The sequence below is a fragment of the Carcharodon carcharias genome, chromosome 15 (genome assembly GCF_017639515.1).
Source record: "Carcharodon carcharias isolate sCarCar2 chromosome 15, sCarCar2.pri, whole genome shotgun sequence".
Lineage (NCBI taxonomy): Eukaryota > Metazoa > Chordata > Chondrichthyes > Lamniformes > Lamnidae > Carcharodon > Carcharodon carcharias.
This window is the reverse complement of record NC_054481.1, coordinates 59,381,311-59,403,487: the sequence shown is the minus strand read 5'-3', so window position 1 is coordinate 59,403,487 and position 22,177 is coordinate 59,381,311. Positions and strand designations below refer to the sequence as shown.

General features: G+C 42.0%; 1 protein-coding gene across 4 annotated transcripts in view; it reads left to right on the top strand.

The window, feature by feature from the left end:
• The window catches only part of LOC121288094 (probable helicase with zinc finger domain), a 471,833-nt gene that overhangs the window by 71,941 nt on the left and 377,715 nt on the right, over positions 1 to 22,177 (top strand). For all 4 annotated transcript variants that reach the window (XM_041206411.1, XM_041206410.1, XM_041206412.1 and 1 more), the window contains one exon: positions 14,823 to 15,001. In XM_041206411.1, the coding sequence (XP_041062345.1) occupies positions 14,823 to 15,001 (179 nt within the window). The remainder of the gene's footprint in view (positions 1 to 14,822; positions 15,002 to 22,177) is intronic.

Sequence of the window (22,177 nt, the reverse complement as noted above, 5' to 3'; positions counted from 1 at the left end):
GTACTTTAGATCTCAAACTTTGTCTACTTTAAATAAAAAGTTATTGGTCCCTAACTGGATCGTACCAAAAACCTGGGGGTCTGGTCCAGGGGTATAACATATATATTGGGGTCTCTTGTAGGATTTCGAATCCACAAACAGATACAAGTACTGGTACTTGCTGAGGTTAAGATTAATAAGATTTCCATGATTAATTTTACTATACTGGTGAAAAGCAGAATGACTTTGTCAATTGCTACAATTTGTCTGGAGAGGAAAGATTTATGCCTGAATGATTTGCAACAAATAATCAAGGCTAAGTTAATTGCATTAACAGACAAATTAGTGCTAAATGCAGGGGCTAAGAAAACAAATAATTGAGGAAATAGCGCAGCATCTGGGTTTGGAAGAAGGAAGAATTAATCCAGGTAGCAATTTAGTTGAGTTAGCTAGAATTCAGTTGCAGATGAACTAGCTTAAGATAATGAATGAAATGAAGCAGCTTGAAATAGAAAGAGGTAGAGAAAAGCAAAAACTTGAACTTGGAAAAGAGGAAGAAGAAGAGTGAAAGAAATGGAAATGTGAAAGCTTGAGCTTGAGTGTCAAAGGGAGAAAGAAATCAGATGGTATGAATTTGCTAGAGAAAAGCTTCGGTTAAGGAGTCAAGTTCGGATGAGGAATCTAGTCCCACTTTGAGCTTCGATAAAACAAAAAATCTTCGCATTGTGCCTAAATTCACCGAAGACTGAGTTGAGAGTTTTTTTTCTCATTTGAAAAAGTGGCTACAAAGTTAAAGTGGCCAAAGGACATATGGACTCTCATTTTGCAAAGTGTTTTAGGTAGTAAAGCAATGGATGTGCATTTTAGCCTTTTGGAAGAACAATCCTCAGACTTTAAGGTAGTTACTGTGGTACTTAATGCTTATGAGCTTGTTCCTGAAGCAAATCAGTTGAAATTTCCGACTTTAAAGAAAAGACCGAATAAAAAGCGCAGAATTTGTTAGGGAGAAAGAAATGTTGTGGGACCAGTAGTTTTGGACACGAAGTTGAACAGAATTGAGAATGTGAGAGAGTTAATACTAGAAGAATTTTGAAACAGCATTCCAATAGCTATTAGGTCACACCTGGAAGACCTTAAGGTTCCTAAGGTACAGGCAGCAGTGGTTCTGACAGATGGGTATGATATATCACATAGGTAGCTAGGGGGCAGTAGATCTCCATTTGTAAACTTATGAGGGAACTGGAGGAATAGAAAGGAGTCTAGCTTTAGGGAGAAGGCAGAAGGTGTTCCAGTCAATAAATATTATAGTAGTGAAGTTGAAGTGATGTAAAGAGCCAGTATGTTTTTATTGCCATAAGACACTGCATTTCAAAGCCAGTTGTTGGAGCTGAACAGTAAACTGGTGGCAGCGATAGGAATGCTAAACTAGCCTTCAGAAAAAGCTGTATCAGAAAAGGAAATGGGTGTTAAAATCTACTAGAGAGGGGAATGCAGCTTAGGATAGTCAAGTGGATTCTTCTTCGAATACTGCTGAAGTGAGCCAGGTTGGTGGAGGTTACAGAGGTTTTGTCTCTAAGTATTCCCTTTTTTCTCCAACAAAAGTAAAAAAACTAATATTTTGAGAGATATTGGGGCAGATTCATCATTGATGTGGCTGATGATATGATTTATGTTCCAGATGGTTTGATGAAAAGAAATGTATTAACGGGGTATTCATGGAATTTATGAACCTCTTCCCTTGTATGAAGTCAGTTTATGAAGTGATTTAGTAAACTGAATTGTTACTGTGGCAATTCTTCCTAGTTTACCCATTGAAGGGGTAGATTTTATATTGCATAATGATATGGCCAGCGTAGGTGGTAACATGGCGACGACTATGTTGCAGCAGTTGCTTCATTATGCTGATCTTGCCAAACTCCTCAAAACGTGAGAAGTTTATTGCCGATAATGAGCAATTCAAGGAAGGCCTGCTGAGTGTAGAGAACCAACTTCCACGCATGAAAGAAACGTTTACTAATGAAAAACGAGAATGGGTGAGAAACCGGGAGCGTTGGTCACAGGATGTTCTTTTTTATCATTCACAGGATGTGGGTGTCGCTTGCTCGGCCAGAATTTTTGCCCACCCCTAATTTCCTTTCAGGAGGTGGTGGTGAACTGCTGCCTTTAATCACTGCAGTCCATGTGGTGGACACTACAGTTTTGGTAGGGAGGGAGTTCCAGGATTTTGACCCAGCGACAGTAAAGGAACGGCAACAAATTTCCAAGTCAGGGTGGTGAGTGGCTTAGAATGGAACTTGTAGGTGATGGAGTTCCCATGTGCCTGCTGCCCTTGTCCTTCTAGATGGTAGTGGTTGTGCATATAGAAGGTGCTGTTTAAGGAGCTGTGGTGAGTTCCTGCAATGCATCTTATAGATGGTACACACTGTTGCCATTGTGGTGGTGGAGGGATCAAATTTTGTGGATGGGGTGCCAATCAAGTGGGCTGCTTTGTCTTGGATGGTGTTGAGCTTCTTGTGTGTTGTTGGAGTTGCACTCATCCAGGCAAGTGGAGAGTGTTCCATCACATTCTTGACTTGTGCCTTATAGATGGTGGACAGGCTTTGGGGAGACAGGAGGTGAGTTACTTGCTGTAGGACTCGTAGGTTCTGACTTGCTCTTGTAGCCATAGTGTTTATATGGCTGGTCCAGTTCAGTTTCTGGTCAATGGTAACCCCCAGGATGTTGTTAGTGGGGGATTCAACGATGGTAATGTCATTGAATGTCAAGGGGTGATTGTTAGATCCTCTCTTATTGGAGATGGCCATTGCCTGACACTTGTGTGGCACGAATGTTACTTGCCACTTGTCAGCCCAAGACTGGATGTTATCCAGGTCTTGCTGAATTTGGACATGGACTGCTTCAGTTTCTGAGGAGCTGTGAATGGTGCTAACATTGTGTAATCATCAGTGAACATCCCCACTTCTGACCTTGTGATGGGAGGAGGTCATTGATGAAGCAGCTGAAGATGGTTGGGCCTAGGCCACTAGCCTGAGGAACTTGTGCAATGATGTTCCGGAACTGAGATGACTAACCTCCAACAACCACAATCATCTTCCTTTGTGCTAGGAAGAACTCCAACCAGCAGAGAGTTTCCCCCCGATTCCCATTGACTCCAGTTTTGGCAGGGCTTTTTGATGCCACCTGCTGTCAAGTGCGGCCTTGATGTCAAGGTAGTGATCTCAGGATTACTACCAGTGCCACATGCTTAGTCAGAGTAAAAATAGCAGGATATGTTGGATAAATACGTGGCTGAAGAGATGGTGTGAGGGGGAGGGTTTCAGATTCCTGGGACACTGGGACCGGTTCTGGGGGGAGGTGGGACCAGTACAAACTGGGCGGGTTACACCTGGGCAGGACCAGGACTGATATCCAAGGGGGAATATTTGCTAGAGTGGTTGGGGAAAGTTTAAACTAAAATCACAGCGGGGTGGGAACCTATGCAAGGAGTCAGAGGAGAGGGAATCAAGAACAGGAACAAAAGACAGAAAGGAGAATAAGAAAAGTATAGGCAGAGAAATCAAGAGCAAGAATCAAACAGGGCCTCAGTGAAAAATAGTGGGAACGGGACAAGTAATGTTAAAAAGACCAGTCTTAAGGCTTTGTGCCTTAACAGGAGGAGCATTCACAATAAAGTAAATAAATTAGCTGCTCAAATAGATGTAAACAGGTATGATATAGTCAGGATTATGGAGACATGGCTGCAGGGTGACCAGGGATGGGAACTGAACATCCAGGGATATTCAGTATTTAGGAAGGACAGACAAAAAGGAAAAGGCGGTGGAGTTGCATTGCTGGTTAAAGAGAAAATTAAGGCAATCGTGAGGAAAGATATTAGCTCCGATGATGTGGAATCTGTATGGGTAGAGCTGAGAAACACCAAGGGGCAAAAAAATCGTTAGTGGGGGTTATATATAGACTCCCAAACTGCAGTGGTGATGTTGGGAATAGCATTAAAGAGGAAATTAGAGATGCATGCAACAAAGGAACATCTGTAATTATGGGTGACTTTAATCTGCATATAGATTGGGCAAATCAAATTAGTAACAATGCTGTAGAGGAGGAATTCCTGGAGTGTACATGGGATGTTTTTCTGGACCAATATGTTGAGGAACCAACTAAAGAACAGGCCATCTTTGATTGGGTATTGTGCAATGCGAAAGGAATAATTGGCAATCTAGTTGTGCGAGGCCCCTTGGAGATGAGCGACCATAATATGATAGAATTCTTCATCAAGATGGAGAGTGACGTAGTTGATTCTGAGACTAGGGTCCTGAATCTTAATAAAGGAAACTACGATGGTATGAGGCAGGAGTTGGCTATGATGGATTGGGAAACATTACTTAAAGAGATGATGGTGGATAGGGAATGGCAAACATTCAAAGAGCGCATGGGTGAACTGCAACAATTGTTTATTCCTGTCTGTCGCAAAAGTAAAACAGAAAAGGTAGCCAAACCATGGCCTACAAGGGAAATTAGAGATAGTATTAGATCCAAGGAAGAGGCATTCAAATTGGCTAAAAAAAAACAACAGACCTGAGGATTGGGAGCAGTTCAGAATTCAGCAAAGGAGGACGACGGGATTGATTAAGAAGGGGAAAATAGAGTACGAGAGTAAGCTTTCGGGGAGAATAAAAACTGACTGTAAAAGTTTCTATAGGTATGTGAAGAGAAAAAGATTTGTGAAGACAAATGTAGGTCCCTTACAGGCAGAAACAGGGAAATTTATAGTTGGCAACAAAGAAATGGCTGACCAACTAATTGCATACTTTGGTTCTGTCTTCACAAAGGAGGACACAAATAACATACCAGAAATGTTGGGGAACACAGGGTTTAGTGACAGGGAGGAACTGAAAGAAATCAGTATTGGTAAGGAAATGGTGTTGGGGAAATTGATGGGATTGAAGGCCGATAAATCCCCAGGGCCTGATAATCTACATCCCAGAGTACTTAAGGAAGTGGCCCTAGAAATAGTGGATGCATTGGTGGTCATCTTCCAAGATTCTATAAACTCTGGAACAGTTCCTACAGATTGGAGGATAGCTAATGTAACCCCACTATTTAAAAAGGGAGGTAGAGAGAAAACAGGGAATTATAGACCAGTTAGCCTGATGTTGGTAATGGGGAAAATTCTAGAGTCCATTATAAAAGATTTAATAGCTGAGCACTTGGAAAACAGTGGCAGAATCAGACAGAGTTATCATGGATTTACAAAAGGGAAATCATGCTTGACAAATCTATTGGAATTTTTTGAGGATGTAACTAGTAGAGTTGATGAGGGGGCCCCAGTGGATGTGGTTTATTTGGACTTTCAGAATGCTTTCGACAAAGCCCCACATAAGAGATTAGCATGTAAAATTAAAGCGCATGGGATTGGGAGTAGTGTATTGAGATGGATAGAAAACTGGTTAGCAGACAGGAAACAAAGAGTAGGAATAAACGGGTCTTTTTCCGAACGGCAGGCAGTGACTAGTGGGGTACCACAAGGATCGGTGCTGGGACCTCAGATATTCACAATATATATTAATGATTTAGATGAGGGAACTAAATGTACTATCTCCAAATTTGCAGATGACACAAAGGTGGGTGGGAGGGTGAGCTATGAGTAGGATGCAGAGATGCTTCAGTGTGATTTGGACAAGCTGAGTGAGCGGGAAAATGCATGGCTGATGCAGTATAATGTGGATAAATGTGAGCTTATCCACTTTGGTAGCAAAAACAGGAGGGCAGATTATTATCTGAATGGCTATAAATTGAGAGAGGGGAAATGTGCAATGAGACCTGGATGTCCTCGTACACCAATCGCTGAAGGTAAGCATGCAGGTGCAGCAGGTGGTGAAGAAGGCAAATGGCATGTTGGCCTTCACAGCAAGAGGATTCGAGTACAGGAGTAGGGATGTCTTGCTGCAATTATACAGGGCCTTGGTGAGACCACACCTGGAATAGTGTGTGCAGTTTTGGCCTCCTTATCTGAGGAAGGATGTTCTTGCTTTAGAGGGAGTGCAGCAAAGGTTTATCAGACTGATTCCTGGGATGGCGGAACTGACATATGAGGAGAAATTGAGTCGCTTAGGATTACAGGAGAACTTTTTAGGTCAATATGTGGAGGGTTCAACAAGGGACGGCGCTGCGCTGGACCCAATTCTGGAGAATGAAACTGGACAGGTGGCTGAGGTGGTGGTGGGTGAGCATTTTAGCGATAGCAACCACAACATGGTACAGTTTAAGTTTGTAATGGACAAAGAAATCGACAATTTGCAAAACAATGTTTTGGATTGGGGGAGAGTGGATATTAGTCTGGCCAAGGTAGAATGGGAACAGTTACTTGTGGGGAAATCTGCAGAGGAACAGTGGGGGGTGTTCAAAAAGGAAATGGGGAGGGTACAGGCTCAACATGTTCCCTCTAGGGTGATGGGAAGGAGTAACAAGCCCAGAGAACCATGAATGACCAGAGTTATTCAGGTTACGATAAGAAGGCTTTTAGCAGGTACAAGGGAAGCAAATCAGCAGAGGCATTAGTGGAGTACAGAACGTGCAGGGTGGAGGTTAAGAAAGCAATTAGGAGAGCAAAAAATGGATATGAGAAAGCCCTGGCTGGTAAAAGTAGGGAAAATCCCAAGATATTCTATAAGTATATCAATGGGAAGAGGATAACCAGGGAAAGAGTAAGGCCCATAAGGGACCAAGGGGGCAATCTATGGGTGGAGCCTGAGGACATCGCGAGACTGTTGAATGAATACTTCACACCTGTCTTCACCCAAGAGAATGAGGATGAAAGTATCGAACTCGGGGAGAGAAACTGAGAGGTTCTTAAGTGACAAAGTATTGGAGGTAAAAGCAAGGGTCATACGGACTCGAAACGTTAACTGTATTCCCCTCTGCAGATGTTTGTTGGACCTGCTGAGTTTTTCCAGGTATTTTTATTTTTGTAAGGTATTGAAGGTGTTGGCAGGCTTAAAAGTGGACAAATCTCCGGGTCCAGATAATTTGTGTCTCAGACTGCTGAGGGAGGTAAGGGAGGAGATCGCAGTGGCTCTGACCCAAATTTTTAATTCCTCTCTGGCCACGGGGGAGGTGCCAGAGAACTGGAGAACAGCTAATGTGGTTCCGCTATTTAAGAAGGGTTGTAGAGATAACCCAGGGAACTACAGGCCAGTGAGTCTAACGTCAGTGGTAGGGAAACTATTGGAGAAAATTCTGAAGGAGAGAATCTATCTCCACTTAGAGAGGCAAGGTTTGATCAGGGATAGCCAGCATGGCTTTGTCAGAGAGAGGTCATGCCTAACGAATTTGATTGAATTTTTTGAGAAGGTGACCAGGTGTATAGATGAGGGTAGTGCAGTTGATGTAGTTTATATGGATTTCAGCAAAGCCTTTGACAAGGTCCCACATGGGAGACTTATAAAGAAGGCAAAGGCACATGGGATATAGGGTAATTTGATAAGGTGGATTCAAAGTTGGCTTAGTTGTAGGAGACAGAGAGTGATGACAGAAGGATGCTTTATTGACTGGAAGCCAGTGTCCAGTGGTGTACCACAGGGATCTGTGCTGGGTCCCCTATTATTTGTCGTTTATATAAACGACATAGATAACTATATGGGGGGTAGGATTAGTAAGTTTGCAGATGACACAAAGATTGGTTGGGTGGTTAACAGTGAGGTTGAGTGTCTTGGGCTACAGGAAGATATAGACGGGATGGTCAAATGGGCGGATAAGTGGCAGATGGAATTTAACCCTGAAAAATGTGAGGTGATACACTTTGGAAGGAGTAATTTGACAAGGAAGTATTCAATGAACGGCATGACACTAGGAAATTCTGAGGAACAAAGGGACCAAAGCGTGTGTGTCCATAGATCTCTGAAGGCAGAGGGGCATGTTAGTGGGGTGGTGAAAAAGGCATACGGGACACTTGCTTTTATCAATCGAAGCATAGATTACAAAAGTAGGGAGGTCATGTTGGAGTTGTATAGAACCTTGGTGAGGCCACAGCTGGAGTACTGTGTGCAGCTCTGGTTGCCACATTATAGGAAGGATGTGATTGCACTGGAGGGGGTACAGAGGAGATTCACCAGGATGTTGTCTGGGATGAAACATTTAAATTATGAAGAGAGGTTGGATAGACTTGGGTTGTTTTCATTGGAGCAGAGAAGACTGAGGGGGCGACCTGATTGAGGTGTACAAGATTATAATGGGTATGGCCAGGGTGGATAGGGAGCAGCTGTTCCCCTTAGTTGAAAGGTCAGTCACAAGGGAGCATAAGTTCAAGGTGAGTGGCAAGAGGTTTAGGGGGGGATGAGGGGAAAAAACGTTTTTACCTAGAGGGTGGTGATGGTCTGGAATGCATGGCCTGGGAAGGTGGAGGTGGGTTGCCTCACATCCTTTAAAAAGTACCTGGATGAGCACTTGGCACGTCATAACATTCAAGGCTATGGGCCAAGTGCTGGTAAATGGGATTAGGTAGGTAGGTCAGGTGTTTCTCACGTGCAGGTGCAGACTCGATGGGCCGAAGGGCCTCTTCTGCACTGTGATTCTATATCTGCTGGAGTTCAGAAGAATGAGAAGGGATCTCATAGAAACCTATAAAATTCTAATAGGACTAGACAGGGTAGATGTAGGAAAGATGTTCCCGATGGTGGGGGAGTCCAGAACCGTGGGTCACAGTCTGAGGATACAGGGTAGACCATTTAGGACTGAGATGAGGAGAAATTTCTTCACCCAGAGAACGGTGAGCCTGTGGAATTTGCTACTACAGAAAGTAGTTGAGGCCAAAACATTGTATGTTTTCAAGAAGGAGTTAGACATAGCTCTTGGGGTGAAAGGAATCAAAGGATATGGGGAGAATGCGGGAGCGGGCTATTGAGTTGGATGATCAGCCATGATCATGATGAACGGTGGAGCAGGCTCGAAGGGATGAATGGCTTCCTCCTGCTCCTATTTTCTATGTTTCTATGTCAAGGGCAGTCACTGACAACTCACATCTGGAGTTCAGCTCTTTTGTCCGTGTTTAAACCAAGGCTGTTATGAGGTCAGGAGCTGAGTAGCCCTGGCAGACCCCAAACTGAGCATCAGTGAGTAAGTTATTGCTAAGCAAGTGCAGCTTGATAGCACTGTTGATGACCCCTTCCATCCCTTTACTGATGATCGAGAGTAGGCTGATGGGGCTGTAATTGGCCGGGTTGGACTTGTCCAGTTTTTTGTGGACAGGGTCTGTCTGGGCAATTTTCTACATTGCTGGGTATATGTCAGTGTTGTAGCTGTACTGGAACAGCTTGGCTAGGGATGCGGTATGTCCTGGAGCACAAGTCTTCAGTATTATTGCTGGAATGTCATCAGGGCCCATAGCTTTTGAAATATCCACTGCCTTCAGCTGTTTCTTGATATCATTTGGAATGAATCGAATTGGCTGAAGACTGGCATCTGTGATGCTTGCGGCCTCTGAAGTAGGCTGAGATGGATCATCCATTTGGCATTTTTGACTGAAGATTGTTGCAAATGCTTCAGCCTTATCTTTTGCACTGATGAGCTAAGCTCCCCCATCATTGAGGTTAGGGATATTTCTGGAGCCGCCTCCTCCAGTGATTTGTTTAATAGTGCACCATCATTCATGACTGGATGTGGCAGGACTGCAGAGCTTAGATTTGATCCATTGTTTGTGGAATTGCTTATCTCCGTCTATCACTTGCTGCTTATGCTGCTTATGCTGCTTGGCATGCAAATAGTCCTGTGTTGGAGATTCATCAGGTTAACACCTCATTTTTAGGCATGCTTGGTGCTGCTCCTGGCATGCCCTCCTGCATTCTTCATTTAACCAGGGTTGATCCCCTGGCTTGGTGGTAATGTTAGAGTGGGGGGATATGCCGAGCCATGAGGTTACAGATTGTGGTTGAGTACAATTCTGCTGCTGCTGATGGCCCACAGTGCTTCATGGGTTCCCAGTCTTGAGTTGCTAGAACTGTTCGAAATCTATCCCATTTAGCAGTGTCATACAGAGCCACACAAAATGATGGAGGCTATCCTCAATGTGAAGACAGGACTTTGTTTCCAGAAAGACTGCGCAGTCGTCACTCCTACTGATACTGTCAATGGCAGATCCATCTGTGACAGGCATGTTGGTGAAGATGAGGCATGTCTTTCACTCTTGTTGGTTCCTTCACCACCTGCCGCGACTCAGTCTAGCAGCCATGTCCTTTAGGACTCTGCCAGCTTGGTCTGTGGTGGTGCTACCGAGCCAAGCTTGGTGAAGGACGTTGAAGTCCCCTACCCAGCGCACATTCTGTGCCCTTGCCACCCTCAGTGCTTCCCCAAGTGATGTTCAACATGGAGGAGTACTGATTCATCAGCTGGGGGTGGGTGGGGGGTGGGGTAGCAGTATGTGGTAATCAGCAGGAGGTTTCCTTGCCCATGTTTGGCCTGATGCCATGAGCCTCTATGGGGTCTGCAGTTGATGTTGAGGATTCCCAGGGCAACTCCCTGTCAACTGTATACCATTGTGCTGCCACCTCTTCTAGGTCTGCCCTGCTGGTGGGACAGGACATATCCAGGGATGGTGATGGATGGTATGTTTCCGTGAGTTTGATTATGTCAGGCTGACTAGTCTGTAAGACAGCTCTTCCAATTCTGGCATTAGTCCCCAGATGTTAGTAAGGAGGACTTTGCAGGATCAACAAAGCTGAGTTCGCCATCGTCGTTTCCAGTGCCTAGGTTGATGCTGGGTCGTCCGTCTATTCTATTCCTTTTAGACTCTAGTGATTTTAATACAACTGAGTGGCTGGCTAGGTCGTTTCAGAGGACAGTTAAGAGTCAACCACATTACTGTGGATCTGGAGTCACATGTAGGCCAGACGAGGTGGGGACAGTAGATTTCCTTCTCTAAATAACATTTGTGAATCAGATGGGTTTTTATGACAATCCCTGTACACAGGTCCCTGAAGGCAGCAGTTCAAGTAGACAAGGCTGTAAAGAAGGCATATGGAATGCTCTCCTTCATTGGCAGAGATATAGAATATAAAAGTAAGGATATAATGTTGGAATTGTATAAAACACTGGTGAGGCCACAACTGGAGTATTGTGTGCAGTTCTGGTCACCACATTACAGGAAGGACATAATAGCTCTGGAGAGAGTGCAAAGGAGGTTTACAAGAATGTTGCCAGGGTTAAAAAAGAGTAGCTACGAAGAGAGCTTGGATAGGTTGGGGTTATTATCAGATGTCCCTCTTAATTGTCGTGAAAAATGCCTTGAACAGGAAAAGGAATTGCTGATGCATAGAACAATTGGTTTAATGCTGAATTTAAAGACTGATGAACTGTTGGAACTTTGCAATGAAAAGAGCAATGAACTTCTTGAACTCTGATTCTATCTGGAGAACAACAATGAGATGAGGGGTATGGAGGAACAGATCCAAACTTTAAAAGCAGTTAAGGACATTTTTAAGAAACAAATTGAGGATCTAATGAGTGAATTGGAAAAGCCCAAGGAGCAGTAACCATGGAGGAAAGATTCCGAACATCTTGTATAAGGGTTCTGCACATGACTTTGAAAGAAAGAAAACTGAATTGACCTGATCAGTTGTTGAGCTGAATGAAAAGATTAATAAGCCTGGAAAACGTAGAGTAAACAAATATTTGGATGAAATTGTGAAAGAAGTAGAGATGAAAATTCAATTTTTCAAGCACTAGTGAGAAGAATATGAATGTGTCCAGAAGGCTGTTGCACATCTCTTGATAAGCTAGAAAGTAACATGAGTAAAGAGAGAAAACTCCCCTGGTGCAGGTTTATTCATCTGGTGTTGATCAAAACAATGAAACAAGTGTTACGGAATCTGTTACGGAAGAAGTGAGTGAAGAAGATAATTTTGAAACTGATTGTTATCAGGCAAACACGGTTTCCATAGCAAACTTAAAGGACCCATTAAAGGCATATTCCCATTACCAGAGGGAAAGAGCAAGAAAAGCCCCATGTTCTTCTGTATTAAAGTTAAGAAACCTATACAAAAGTTAATTGTAGCATATAGCATGCCTAATATGCATCCTTATGAGAAGAGGGGAAGACCACCAGAGTATTGCTTTGTAGTTACGCTAGAAAGATTAAAAACCCATGGTACAAGATAGAAATGTAAGCTGGTCAAGATGTTTCTGAAGAAAACGTGAATGTATCTTCACAACCTTTGGTTAACTGTGAAAAGATTATAGAAAAATCACGCAACTGTTGATGTTCTATTCAGAGTTTAAGAGTGTAGGAGAAAAGGCAGGTGCTGAGACATGCTGATTCTATGATGTTTGAATGCTGCAAATCCTACTTGTTACATGTACTGGCTCTTGTTTTGTTTATACCTTTTGTAACTTTATAATATATGTTGCCAGAGCCACCTAGCTCCTGATCTCACTACAGCGTTGGTCTAAACATGGACAAAAGGGCTGAACTCAAAAAGTAAGGTGAGAGGGGTTGCCCTCAATAACAAAGCAGCATAAAAGCAGGGATAAAAGCCTGCTGAGGCTTTATAAGGCTCTGGTCAGACCACATTTAAAATGAGCAATTTTGGGTCCTGTATCTCAGGAAGGATGTGCTGGCCCTGGAGAGGGTTCAGAGGTGGTTCACGAGAATGATCCCAGGAATGAAAGGCTTAACATATGAGGAATGTTTGAGGACTCTGGGTCTATACTCGATGGAGTTTACAAGGATGAGGCCGGGTCTGATTGAAACTTACTGAATACTGAAAGGCCTAGAGTGGACGTGGGGAAGATGTTTCCATTAGTAGGAGAGACTAGGACCCGAGGGCACAGCCTCAGAGTAAAGGGAAGACCTTTTAGAACAGAGATGAGGAGAAACTTCTTTAGCCAGAGAGCGGTGAATCTATGGAATTCATTGCCACAGAAGGCTGTGGAGGCCAGGTCATATAAGACTGAGATGGATAGGTTCTTGATTGGTAAGGGGATCAAAGGTTACGGAGAGAAGGCGGGAGAATGGGTTTGAGAAACTTATCAGCCATGATTGAATGGCGGAGCAGCCTCAATGGGCTGAATGGCCTAATTTCTGCTCCTATGTCTTATGGTCTTATGTGTAATTGTGAAACAAAGTGGAAAGTTTATCTGTACAATATGTAATAAGCTATTCGTTAGAAGTTTGATGTTAAGTACTTCTTAGAAAGAAATTTTAAAGACATTGAAACCTTCACTAAGGTGAAACTTTCTTCCAAAAGAATTGGTCTTACGAAAGCCAGACTTACCTCATCAGAGAGCAGGTGCCCACAACTCCCAAGTCCTGACAATCCCTTTGAGGTGTGGACTGGGAAGGGGTGGTGCATGCGTAATTCAATATTTTAAGTTCTTCAGGCTGATGACGGGCCCAGCACACCTGCGCAACAAGAAAATGATGCAAATAAACCGGGCCATGTGACCCAGATGCGGGGCATCATATTTCAGAGCAGATTCCCAGGCAAGGAACTGGGAGAGGTCTCAAAGGGAGAGGAGAGAGGAAGAAGTCCCAGTTAAGGAGGAAAAGGAGCAGAGAAGGATGCTCCAAGCAGAAAAAGGGCTGCAGTTGGCAGACATGGTGAGAGCTCAGGAGCAGCCCTGGTGATTGAAGAACCCTGGCGATCGAAGGAGGCAGCAGAAGGTTGGTGATTCCGTGCTGCGAGCTGTTGGGTCAAAGGTACCCCTTTTGGCGCAACAGTATTCTGCTCAGTGTGGCCAAAGAAGTTGTGATTGTGAATTGGTACTTGAGTGCAGATTTAGGAATCCAGGGGAACGGAGCCTCAGAAGGTGAGATTGAAATCCTGCGAGGTGGGCTGTCGTTGTGGCAGTCCAAGTTGAAGTGTCCTTTGGAGAGAATTCCAAGGCTAGATCTTCGAAGATAACGACTGGAATCCCTTGTAAGAGAGAGAGAGAGTTCCAACGAGATTGGTTGACTTGGTGTTTACTGATGTCTGGGTGGGTTACTGAGAAATCCATAGAATCTGTTGCATCTGTCATTTATTGTGCAGTATGGTGTGTTTGACCACAATATGTGTGTTAATTTACATGTATCTCATTTTAACTCTTGAATATTAGAGTATAAGATAGATATTGTAGATTGTTTTACATTTTTGACCTTGTATAATAAAGTTTATTTCTGTTTGTTCAAAACCGTTGGAGTCTTGTGGCTTTATTCTCTGAGTAAGTGTCTTGAATCCCAAACGTTGTCTACTTTAAACAAAACTCGATTGTGCCAAAAACTTGTGCGTCTGGTTCCAATCATAACAGGTGTACTTCGACCATTAATATTAAACTTATTGGCTAAATATGTTGACTGATTATGTAGGGGATATAGAAGGGAATGTTTACATTTAACCACATTATTACACCCTTTTTTCAAGATGGTAATGGATTAGTGTGTAATGTTAGTGACATCTTGGTGCAGATATCTTATGTTCTTAAGCGTCAGATTTTGCATAATTTGAATGCATTCTTTTTAGCTAACTCAATTATTTACTCAAATATATTTGGGCTGTACTGTAGAATCTTGCACAGAAGGAGGATTTTTGGCCCATTGAGTTTATGCTGGCTCTTTGAAAGAGCAAACCAGTCATCCTAGTTCTCCCCCCAGCCCTTTTTCCCATAAAATGTTGAAGGAATTACCCTTTTTAAGTATTAATCCAGTTCTAGTTTTTGAAAGTTATTGTTGCACCTGCTACTCCCATCCTTTCATGCAGTGCATTCCAAATCACAAAAGCTTGCTGGGCAAATAAAACCTACCTCAAACTCCCCTCTGGTTCTTTTGTCAATTAGTGTATATCTGAATCCTCTGGTTAAAACTCAGCCTTCTTTTCTAGAATTTATCACAAGAACAAGTGTGTGAAAACTGTGCATCCCACACTACAGCGCTATTGTCTAATTGCTCGGAACCAGTCTGCATTCCTGCTGCCAAGGAAAGAGGACGTACTCAGGTGCCAGGTGGTTGTGACAACTGTGAGTTCATCAAAATACCTCTGTTGTGCTGACCTGCAACATGGTACGTTTACATCATGCTCTGAACTTAGATTATATGTCTGCACTGCCCAGTAATATATTTTTGATGCATTTATTTCTCCAACACTAGAGGTCCTTCTGACACTTTTAAAATAAAGGTAAAATAAATTGATCAAGCTGTACAGGTCCTGGAATTGAGGCTGCTCCCTGGAAACTAGGAAATGCTGCTCTCTTTCTCACAAGTGAGAGTGGTCCAGTAAATTGAGTTAGTTAGAAAACCAGTCCCACGAGTGAGAATAAGGACACTTAGCACCTTTCCACCCAGGAATTTTTGTGGCATATATCGCAAATGTATTTTCAGTAAACAATAAGAAGTTAGAAGCATTCAGGACTGTTTACCTGCTTCCTGATCTTTCAGTGGTTTGAGTAATGAAACTGTAACCAAAGCAGTATTTTGCATACTATTTGCTTTGCAGCAGGAGGCCACAACAGAAGAAATATTATCAGCACCATGAGAGTGCATTGTCCACTCTTGAAAATTTGGGCTTAGACTCATTGGAGTTCAGAAGGGATGAAAGGTGATCTTATTGAAACATATAAGATCCTGAGGGCACTTGACAGGGTGGATGATGAGGGGATGTTTTCCCCTCGTGAGGGAGTCTAGATCTAGGAAACACGGTTTAAAAATTGGGGATCCCCAATTTAAGACTGAGATGAGAATTTTTTTTCTTGGAGGGTCATTAGTCTGTGGAATTCTCTTCCTCAGAGAGCAGTAGAGGCTGGGTCATGAACTACATACAAAGCAAAGTGAGATTTTTGATCAACAAGGAAGTCGAGGATTATGGGAGGGCAGGCAAGTAAGTCAGTTGAGGCCACAATCAGATCAGCCTTGATCTTACCAAATGGCAGTGCAAACTTGAGGGGCCGAATAGCCTATTCCTAATTACATACATACGTACATATGAATTAGGAGCAGGAGTAGACCACTCAGCCCCTTGAGCCTGCTCTGCCATTCAAGACTAAGTTCATGGCTGATCTGATTGTAACCACAACTCCACATTTCCACCTACCCCTGATAACTTTTCACCCTCTTACTTATCAAGAATCTACCTACCTCTGCCTTAAAAATATTCAAAGACTCTGCTTCCACCGCCTCTTGAGGAAGTGAGTTCCAAAGACTCATGACCCTCTGAGAGAAAAAAATTCTCCCCATCTCTGGATTTAATGGGTGACCCTTTTATTTTAAAACAGTGACCCCTAGTTCTAGATTCCCTCACAAGAGGAAACATGCTTTTCACTCTGTCAAGACCTCTCAGGAGCTTATATGTTTCAATCAACTCTCCTCTTACTCTTCATACTCCAGCAGGTATAAGCCTAGCCTGTCCAATCTTTCCTTATAAAACAACCCGCCCATTCCAGGTATTAGTCTAGTAAGCCTTCTCTGAACTGCTTCCAATGCATTTACATCCTTCCTTAAATAAGGAGACCAAAACTGTGCACAGTACTCCAGATTTGGTCTCACCAATGTTCTGCATAACTGAAGCATAACTTTTCTACTTTTTATTCAATTCCCCTTGCAATAAATGATAACTTTCTGTTAGCTTTTCTAATTTCTTGCTGTATCTGCACACTAACATTTTGCGATTCATGCACTAGGACACTCAGAGCTTTGAGATGCAGAGGGATCTACAATCTCTCACCAGTTTGATAATATGCTTCTCTTTTACTCTTCCTGCCAAAATGAACAATTTCGCATTTTCCCACGTTAAACTCAATTTACCAGTTCCTTGCCCACTCATTTAACCTATCTGTGTCCCTTTGTAGTCTTATGTCCTTTTCACAATTTACTTTTCTACCTATCTTTGTGTCATCAGCAAATTTAGCAACCATACCTTCAGTCCCTTTATCCAAGTCATTTATGTAAATTGTAAAGAGTTGAGGCCCTACCACTGATCCTTGTGGCACACCACTCATTGCATCTTGCCAACCAGAAAATGACCCATTTATGCCCACTCTCTGTTTCCTGATAACTAGCCAATCTTCTATCTATGCCAATATGTTACTCCCTACACCTTGAGCTTTTATTTTTCCACAATAACCTTTGAAGTAGCACCTTATCAAAAGCCTTCTGGAAATCCAAGTACAGTACATCCACCAGTTCCCCTTTATCCATAGCAGATGTTGCTTCTTCAAAGAATTCCAATAAATTGGTTAAACATGATTTCCCTTTCACAAAAGATCATTGACTCTTGATTACCTTGAATTTTTCTAACTGCCTTGCTATAACATGCTGAATAATAGCTTCTAACATTTTTTTATGACAAATGTTAAGCTAACTGGCCTGTGATTTCCTGCTTTCTGTCTCTGTCTCTATTTGAATAAAGGAGTTACATTTGTTATTTTCCAATCGAATGGAACCTTCCCTGAATCAAGGGAAGTTTGGAAAATTAAAACCAATGCATCATGCATCTCATTAGCCACTACTTTCAAGACTCTTGGATGAAATCCATCAGGACCCGGGGACTTGTCAGGCTGCAGCTCCAACAATTGCTCAATTCCAGTTCCTTGGTCATTGTAATTTTCTTGAGTTGTTCCCTTCCTTGCGTTTGCTGATTTACATCTAATTCTGGGATGTTACTTGTATCCGCTATAGTGAAGAATGATGCAAAATACCTGTTCAATTCATTTTCCATCTCCTTATTTTCCATTATTTATTCCCTAGACTCACTTTCTATAGGACCAATGCTCACTTTGTTAATTCTCTTTTTTAAATACCTATAGAAGCCCTTACTGACTGTCTTTATATTTCTAGCTAGCTCTCTCTCGTACTCTAATTTTTTCCTCCTTATTAACACTTTAGTCATTCTTTGCTGTTTTTTAATACTGTCCAGTCTCCTGACCTGCCATCCATCTTTGTGCAATTAAATGTTTTTTCTTTCAGTTTGATAATATCTTTAACATTTTTAGTTAACCACAGATGGTGGGTCCTCCCCTTGAAATTTTTCTTTCTCATTGAAATGCATCTATTCTGTGTATTCTGAAATATCCCCTTTAATGTCTGCCACTGCATCTCTATTGACCTGTCCCTTAACCTAATTTGCCAGTTGACTTTAGCTAGATCTACTTTCATGCATTCTATTTGCCCTTATTTAAGTTTACAATACTAGTCTTCGACGCATTCTTCTATCCCTCAAACTAAATGTAAAATTCACTCATATTATGATCGCTGCTACCAGGGGTCCCTTCACTATGAGGTCATTAATTAATCCTATCTCATTGCACAATGCCTGGTCTATTATAGCTTGATCTCTGGTTCCAGAATGTGCTGTTCTAAGAAACTATCCCGAAAACATTCTATGAATTTCATATCAAGGCTACCTTTGCCCTTCTGATTTTTCCAGTCTATGTGTAGATTAAAATTGCCCATGATTGTCGCTGTACCTTTCTGACAAGCTCCCATTATTTCTTCCCCAACCTACCACGTGGTTACTGTAAGGAGGCCTATTGGGCACTCCCACAAGCGACTTCTTGCCTTTTATCATCTCTCATGTCTCCCCAAACTGCTTCTCCATCCTGGTCTCCTGAACTTGGGTCATCCCCCTCTAATGTGCTAATACGATTGGTGATTAACAGAGCCACCACTCCACCTTTTCCTAGCTTCCTTTCCTAAATGTCATGTACCCTTTAATATTCAGGTCTTGTGTTCATTTCTTGTCAATTCTTGCTGATCTGTTTGTGATGTGTGATGCTGCAGAAAAATAGATACTTGATGTGAAAGAAATACTGATCTGCTAATTTTCCAGTAATATTGGGGTAGTTGGAGTAGTTGTTGCATGTAAATTTTCCTTGTTAGATCAAATGCCAATCTTAGCTGTATTCTCTGAGGGAGATGGAGAGAGGCATGGAGAAAGAGTGACAGAAAAGACAACAATTAGCTCATTAAAGAAGTGTTTCACAGATATCTGTAGCCAATTTGCTTATTCTAGCTGAGAATAACATTATACAAAAGGATTTGAAAGTGTACAGAAACTGTTGGAAGGGTATTTTTTTCCCTCAAAGTGCACCTGAAGTTTGGAATTCAATCAGGTAAAACTGTTGCATTTTAGAAGAATCTTTGTTTAAGATTCAAAGCAGATTATGGACTGTAATTTCCAAGAGAGTGGCAGCTGAGTCGGATTGGCACTCCGCTTGAAAGTTCTTAGCTTGAAATCCAGGCAATCCTATCTTGCCTGATCTTCCAACTCAGGCTGGACGCGATCTGGGCAGTGCAGCATGTCTTCGGGGCCTAGTGTCAAGGGCTGTAGAGTCGTAGGTAAGGAAGCCATGACCCCTTTTTTTAACAGCACTAGTTGCCGTAAACCAGGTAGGTTTAAAGGTCCTTGACAAGCCAGGGAGAAGGTAAGTACATAGGGTAAGTGGATAGTATTGGCAGGGATGATGGGCGGGGGATGCAGTCGGGTTGGGCCTGGGGTGTGGGTTGGATATAGGTTTGGCTTGGTGGGTGGGCTGGGTTGGTGTTGCTTCGGGCCTTGGGTGGGGGGAAGTAATGCCTGGGATGATTGGTGTCAAGTCGGGCCTGAAGTAGCTGGTGGGTATCAGGTTGAGCCTTGTGGGAGAGGGCGCGTGTCAAGTCGGACCTTGGGGAATGGGGCGGGTGGAGGTCAGCAGTGGCCTTGGCGAGGGGAGGGGTTGTGTGAGGTCAGCTGGTGGAGGTTTGTGGAGTGGGTGGAGAGAGTCAGTTCTCGTGGGGGTGGGGAGAATCTTGTGTGTTGGGGGGTGTGGTCCCTTGGAGGTGGGGGAAGTCCCAAGGGTGGGAGTGGTGGCAGTGGGAGTTGGTGGTTGTGGTGGGAGTAGTTGAAGTGGGGGGTGTCTCCTGCGTATTTGTGGGGGTGGGGGTGGTGGGCTAATCGACGGGTGGGTAGCAGGTGTGGGTCTGTACAATATTTACCCAGAAGCTAGAATTGGTTCTAATTCTTCTAACTTTTTCTGCATAACTATTGATGTAAGACAGTTGGAACCATCAAAGTTTGAGATTTTAGTTGCATTTTCAGTATGTTTCCAGTGCAGGGCAATTGCCCCGGGAAGTTTGAACTTCCCCGGCAATTGTCATGCAAAACTTACCTGGGAACTTCTGGTGTGCTTTTTGGGTGATGCTCTGGAGCTTGGAAGTTATGGCCAATATGTTTGTTTTAATCTAAATCCAAACCTTGCACCTACTAACAGTTATTTTTGTTATGGCCTGATTCTGCAGCAATGAAACATTAAACTTTCAAAATAGAAAATGTAAATTTGTTACAATGATGACAAATGTAATTTGTCTAAAAACAAGATTTTACATTTTTGGCGATAAGTGAATTATTTTAGTGTTCACTTCCCCAAAATCCTGGGATAAAGTTGAAAGTAACATTGAAGGGATCAAATTTGAAATGGTGAGGCCATTAACTTGCATTAGTAAACTTCCCAAGTATTTGGAAGTTGAATGGATGTATGTGGCTTATAAGGTGAGGCAGCAAGGCAAGTATGATTTGTAATATGGGTTTATGCTTTGCGTCCAATACTAAGTTGCTATACAGAATTGAGTTGCTATATCTGAACTGTGTTCACAGGAAACTGAAGCAATAATGCTCTTGAATATTTGAAAAGAATAGATACAATAAAGTGGAAAAATTTAATTTATGAAGCATCTTAGTACATCCCAGAATACTTCACAGCTAATGTTGTAACATATGCAAAAGTGGCAGTCAGTTAGCATACAGTTATGTGCCAGAAAAATTAATGAAATTAATAACCAATTAATTTGTTTTGGTTGTGTTGGTTAAGGACAGATGTTGGTTAGAGCACAAGAAGAAATTTATGCATTTGCTTGAATAGTTGTCCACCTTAACATGCAGAAAGGTTCATTTAATACCTTATCAGCACTACGGTGTTAGTTTGGTTTGCATGCTTAAGTTTCCTGAGTAATGCTTGTGAATGGTTAAATTGACGCATAAAAAAAGCATGTGGAGAAGGGCTGTGAAGATGAGAAAAGATGTAACTAATTAAGCTAGGAAGAGTAGTGAACATAACTAATTTGTTCCTAAGAATGAGAAAAAGATAGGGAAGAGGAAGAAAACATGATCCAATATTTAAAATAATGTAGCAAATTGATATACAAAATTGTATACAAAAACTTAAGGTTTCAAGAACTAGTGGGTGAAATTGCAAGCCAAGCTTATGGAATACTTCATTTAGAGTTGCCTTATAAATAACAGTGCAAATGTAAATAACTAATGTTGTAAATCTGAAATGAAAACACAAAGTATCAGATATATAGCATCTCAGTTAGTATCTGAAAGAGATGAGAGGTTAATGTTTCAGGTGTGGCTCTTCATTAGTACTAATAAAATATTCATGTTATGAGTATAGCCATTCCTTCTCCTCTGTGCATTTCGATGGAAACCTGACATGGAGTTTGTTGACAGACAGATGGATACCAGGATTAAACTGCAAAACTTTGTTTTTCCTGTGCTAATGATATTTTGAATATAAATTATCGCAGGATATTCTGTGCATTAAGTGAATTTCAAGAGAGACATTGAAAGCTTGCTCCACATTATAAATTGTAGAATGATTGAAAATGAGGTAATATAAAGTTAATCTTGATGTTTCATTGACCTTGGAAGCACCGCCTTCAAAAGAAATACTGTAGTAAGCTATTAAACAGCAGCAACAGCAGGACCACTAAAGTAAGTACAGTAGATTGCAAATGAATAAACTTAAGACATTGTCTAGATAAGCCTACTTGCAGTCAGTTAATGTCAAATGTTACCTTTGTTCATTCTATTGATTTTACCTTTTCTAAACCTTTTATACCCGGAGCTTTTTAACCAGTTTTTACTTCCTTCTTGTATAATGATCCCCACGAAGAAACTATTAAGAATTACCGAATACTGTATTTGACATCAAGACTTAACCATTTAATACTTCATGACATACTTCAAGAATATATTTGATCTGATTCTAGTCATAGCCTATAGTGCAAACTGGAATAGTGATTTTTGTCTGTTTCTTGTATCTCTTTTCACAGTAAAGTGAAACGGTAACAACACCTTTTGACTAGGTACATGAGGCATATAAACAAAATCTAAAAATGTTCAAATAGGGCTCCTAGTTGCCAATAACAAAATAAGAGTTGGTTGTTCCCATAAAATTAGCCCTTTTAGCACTTGACCATAACAGA